Raw genomic sequence first — 5,038 nt, 5'->3', positions numbered from 1 at the left:
ATTAAAAATTACATAACTGAGCGAATGACACTTAATGACAGTTGTCATAAACATGCATAAAAACCTTCATATTCATGACATGTGTCATGTCATGATTATGTAGGTGTCATGTCATGATTATGTAGGTGTCATGTCATGATTATGAAGGTGTCATGTCAGTCTTATGCACACCCCTTCAAGTAAAGTGTAACAGTTTTTTTTTTTAGATAATGTAATCTTGTTAAAATTGATTTCATAAAATTGGTATCGAAAAAAGTATCGTTCAGGATCAAAGTCCAAAGTCAAGGTATCGGTATCGATATCGAACATTTCTGAACGATACCCAGCCCTAACTGTAGCAAGAGAAGAACAGCCAGAGAAATAACCCGCAACTGTGACGAACAGCCAGAGAAATAACCCGCAACTGTGACGAACAGCCAGAGAAATAACCCGCAACTGTGACGAACAGCCAGAGAAATAACCCGCAACTGTGACGAACAGCCAGAGAAATAACCCGCAACTGTGACGAACAGCCAGAGAAATAACCCGCAACTGTGACGAACAGCCAGAGAAATAACCCGCAACTGTGACGAACAGCCAGAGAAATAACCCGCAACTGTGACGAACTGCTGAGAAATAACCCGCAACTGTGATGAACAGCTGAGAAATAACCTGCAACTGTGATGAACAGCTGAGAAATAACCCGCAACTGTGACGAACAGCCAGAGAAATAACCCGCAACTGTGACGAACAGCCAGAGAAATAACCCGCAACTGTGACGAACAGCCAGAGAAATAACCCGCAACTGTGACGAACAGCTGAGAAATAACCTGCAACTGTGACGAACAGCCAGAGGAATAACCCGCAACTGTGACGAACAGCCAGAGAAATAACCCGCAACTGTGATGAACAGCTGAGAAATAACCCGCAACTGTAATGAACAGCTGAGAAATAACCTGTAATGGTGATGAACAGCCAGAGAAATAACCCGCAACTGTGATGAACAGCCAGAGAAATAACCCGCAACTGTGATGAACATCCAGTAAAATAACCTGCAATGTAATGAAGAGCTGATAAATTGCTAATAACAGTAAGAAACATCCTTTGAATTAGGGCTGCACGATAAATTGCATGCAATATTTAATGCGCATCTTGTCAGTAATGCTGGTTCTGTAATCAGCGGTAAATCTACATCACGTGCGTGCTTTCACATTGAGCAGCATTTACTACACAGAGCTGTTATTCACTGACAAGCTGCACAAAACCACAATCATATATGGCTGTGTTTACTACACAAAGGCTCTTTGTAGTAAACGCTGCTCCATGTGAAAGCACGCACGTGATGGAGATTTACAGAACCGGCTTTACTGACAAGATGTGCATTAAATATCGCATGCGATTTATTGTGCAGCCCTAGTACCGACCCAGTGTTTACAAAGCGAACATGCAAAGAAAGTCAAACGCCCTTTACAAAAAAGGTAAGACAATGATGTTGGACGATTTTGAAGTTGGAGGAGAAAATGAGATGGAGTTTTTCGCCCTACCCTTCCTTTTTGAACCGGAGCACACAGACGAAGAGCTAACCGCGCGTGACCTTTCCAACGTGATTACGTCATGCGTGAAGTCGAGCTAGTGCAAGACGAGCATTTGTGGTTATAAAGTATATACATTTTTGTGTTTTTTTTTTTTTTAGAAAATGACAAATCGTTTCGCTAGATGAGACCCTTATTCCTCGGCTGGGATCGTGTAGAGCCCTTTGAAGCTGCACTGAAACTGCATTTCGGACCTTCAGCCCGTTGGCCACCATTGAAGTCTATTATATGGAGAAAAATCCTGGAATGTTTTCCTCAAAAACCTTCATTTCTTTGCGACTGAAGACATCCTGGATGACATGGGGGTGAGAAGATTATCAGGAAATTTTTATTCTGGAAGTGAACTAATCCTTTAAGAGCCATTCAACAAATGTTCAACAAAAGTAAAGGGGTTGTTCATGTAATCAGTAACTAAGAGCTTGGATGGCTCGCATTACACATCTATCGGAGCAAACACTGGCAATAAACAGGACACTTCAGAAGCAATTATTACACAAGGACCTCAATGGTCATATTGCTTCCATGTTCGTGATCATGCAACGATTCAAAAGTCGGTGCTGTTCCACCAAACAATGGCTGATCCTTGACTAACTAATAGCAGTGCTCACATATCCCATATTTGTTAAGAGAACCCTCGACAAACGAACACTGCACAACCAGTCAGTCAAGTCAAACAACAAAAGCATCCAGTCTCTGAAGCAGAAATCCAGTACACAAGCCATCCTCGTCCATGCCAACTATGAGCACTACACAGAAACCATAACAGTGCAGGTGACGTCACAGAGTGTGCTGGGGAACTCAGCTGACTCAGACAGCACATTTGGGCGTATTGGTGAGCTCTAAGTAGGCAGCTCATTAGGGATTGAGACACAGCTATAAACAGGAAACATATTTTTTCACTCTATTAATCGTGATACTTATAAAAACTACCTGTATGTGGCATTCAGAAGCCTTTTCTGGTCATACTGTTTCTGGTTTTTAAATATATATGTGCCTTGTGCCTATATGATGTTTAACTTCTGAATGTCGCGCAAATGCACAAAGACGCTGCAGATCCAGATGTGTGTTACTGTAACTGTTACTATGTAGACTGATGATCAGTCAATTCCACTCTAAACGTGGCTTTAATCGCCACGCACTCACAGACTATACAGTCTCGGCCTTGTTTTCTTACGTCTTTTCGGTCCTGCAAGCACTCGAGCACGGCCAGGTTGTTGTTCCAGGAGTGTTTGGGGCAGATCCGGCTCACGTCCTCCCGACAGGCCGCCTCCTCCGCGAGCTTCCAGCCGCCGCCGCGCCGTACCGAGGAGGCCCCATCCGGCGCCGCTGCTTTCCCCTCTCCCGCTCCATTTTTACCTCTTTCGGCATTATCTGCGGCGTTTTCAGTGTCCGATTTGCCTCCATGAGCAGAACCAATCCAGCCGCAGATGAACATCAACAGCAGCAGTCGCTGCACACGTCTACACGCCGCCATCTTCGCTGAGAGAAGTTACGAATCCTACTACGGGCAAGAAGATGCTCATGAATATTAATTAGCACGCGCTGACGTCGCTTTGCGGGTTGTCTTATTAATATTCATGAGCTAAATCCCCTATCGTAGTAGGATTCGTCAGTTCTCGGATGAAGTAGTGCGGAATTTGGGGTTCACGAACGGCACAGCGTTCGAGTCCAAACACGGGCAACGTAGACCGAGACCTAAAGATATTTTTATTTATTTATTTTTTACATTTATTAGATGAACGGAAGATAAGGAAGGCGATTATCCTGGAACAGGGAGTTCATAAATGGGCGGGGCTTAGAGGTCCAGACTTAGAGGTCAGGTACGATGGGTAGAAGTATTTTAATGTTTTAACTGTATATTCTCAATCAAACAACTGTTTATCGGTGCCTTTATTCAGGTAAAATTATTATCCAGAAGGCTGCTGCAGTAACACATAATATGGTTTTGTCACCTGGTTCCTGTAACTTTTCTTAGCGATGATCAAAATGGACCAATCACAATCGTTTGTGATTACAGTCTAGTAATTTATTTCATTTATCGAGATTATTTTTTGTGTTCGGTTTCAATTTCATGTCAGACAATATTTCTGGATATAATACTTCAACTGTTCTATCTGTTATAAAGCGAACGTATGTTCCAAAAAAAAAAAAAAATGAGTACATGGCATTGCGCCCTCTGTAGGAAGACGAGTCTCAGTTTATATTCTGCAAAAAACCGCTTTTTACAAACAGTAACATTTTTTTGACGCAACCTCAGAATTATGTTGTATTATGTTTTAATACACTGTATCTATTATTTGCGCCTGCCCGTATATTTCAATTACAGCACATACCTTACAAAAATGCTGTTTTCTCAAATAAGTTTTTTCCCCTCATTCACTGAATCAGAAATCTCTGCCTAAGTATCACATACACTAGACTTTACGTATATATATATATATATATATATATATATAAATTCTGAAGGTTTTTACAGTGCTGAAAAACGATTAATCGCGATTAATCTCATTCAAAATAAAAGCTTTTGTTTACATAATACATGTGTGTGTGTACTGTGTATATACTTTACGTATATATATATATATATATATATATATATAAATTCTGAAGGTTTTTACAGAGGCTATAACATTTGCTCGATTTATAGCATGTTATTCTTAAAATATGCCCTGTTGAAAAAAACAGCATTTGCTGGTTAGGTATGTTTTGACGCTGGGATGCTGGTTTAAGCTGGTCCTTTGCTGGTTTAAACACCAGCAAAGGACCAGCTTAAACCAGCATCCCAGCATCAAAACATACCTAAACAGCATATGCTGGTTTTTTCAACGGTGGTGAAATTAACTTTTTTTTTTCTGGCTATATTGACAATATTTTCTGATTTATGTGCTAAAAAGATATATCCAACATCCCCTTGTAAAAACCTTTAAAGGGATAGTTCACCCAAAAATGAAAATTCTGTCATTAGGAACACAAATTAAGATGTTTTTGATGGAATCTGAGAGCTGTCTGACCCTCCATAGACAGCAAGGGTACTACCACGATCAAGGAACAGAAACGTAGCAAGGAGATCGGTAAAATAATCCATGTGACATCAGGGGTTCAACCGAAATATTACGAAGCTTCGTTTATGACGTTTAAGCTTTGATTTAAACGTAAACAGCGTATCTGCGTGGCGCAGCTGACACAGAATATCATACGCTGTTTGCGTTCAGTGGATACTGTCCAAAATGGCGCTACAGGGTGATGCGGAGGAGACGAATTGTTGAATAAATTCGTTATTTTGTTTTATTTTGCGCACAAAAAGTATTCTCGTAGCTTCATATAATTATGGTTGATCCACTGATGTCACATAGATTATTTTACCGATCTCCTTGCTACGTTTCTGGACTTGGGAACATTTCAGTTGCGTTGCTGTCTATGCAGGGTCAGACAGCTCTCAGATTCCATCAGAAATATCTTCATTTGTG

General features: G+C 40.9%; 1 protein-coding gene across 2 annotated transcripts in view; it reads right to left on the bottom strand.

The window, feature by feature from the left end:
* LOC107688714 (Golgi apparatus protein 1-like) overlaps positions 1-3,077 on the bottom strand; it is a 31,625-nt gene extending 28,548 nt beyond the window's left edge. For both annotated transcript variants that reach the window (XM_016486453.1, XM_016486461.1), the window contains exon 1: positions 2,746-3,077. In XM_016486453.1, coding sequence (XP_016341939.1) covers positions 2,746-3,045 — 300 coding nt within the window. In that variant the 5' untranslated portion in view covers positions 3,046-3,077. The remainder of the gene's footprint in view (positions 1-2,745) is intronic.
* Positions 3,078-5,038: the final 1,961 nt, after the last annotated feature.

This window comes from Sinocyclocheilus anshuiensis, unplaced genomic scaffold (assembly GCF_001515605.1).
Source record: "Sinocyclocheilus anshuiensis isolate Anshui unplaced genomic scaffold, SAMN03320099.WGS_v1.1 scaffold669, whole genome shotgun sequence".
NCBI lineage: Eukaryota > Metazoa > Chordata > Actinopteri > Cypriniformes > Cyprinidae > Sinocyclocheilus > Sinocyclocheilus anshuiensis.
This window is presented reverse-complemented; position numbering and strand designations above follow the sequence as displayed.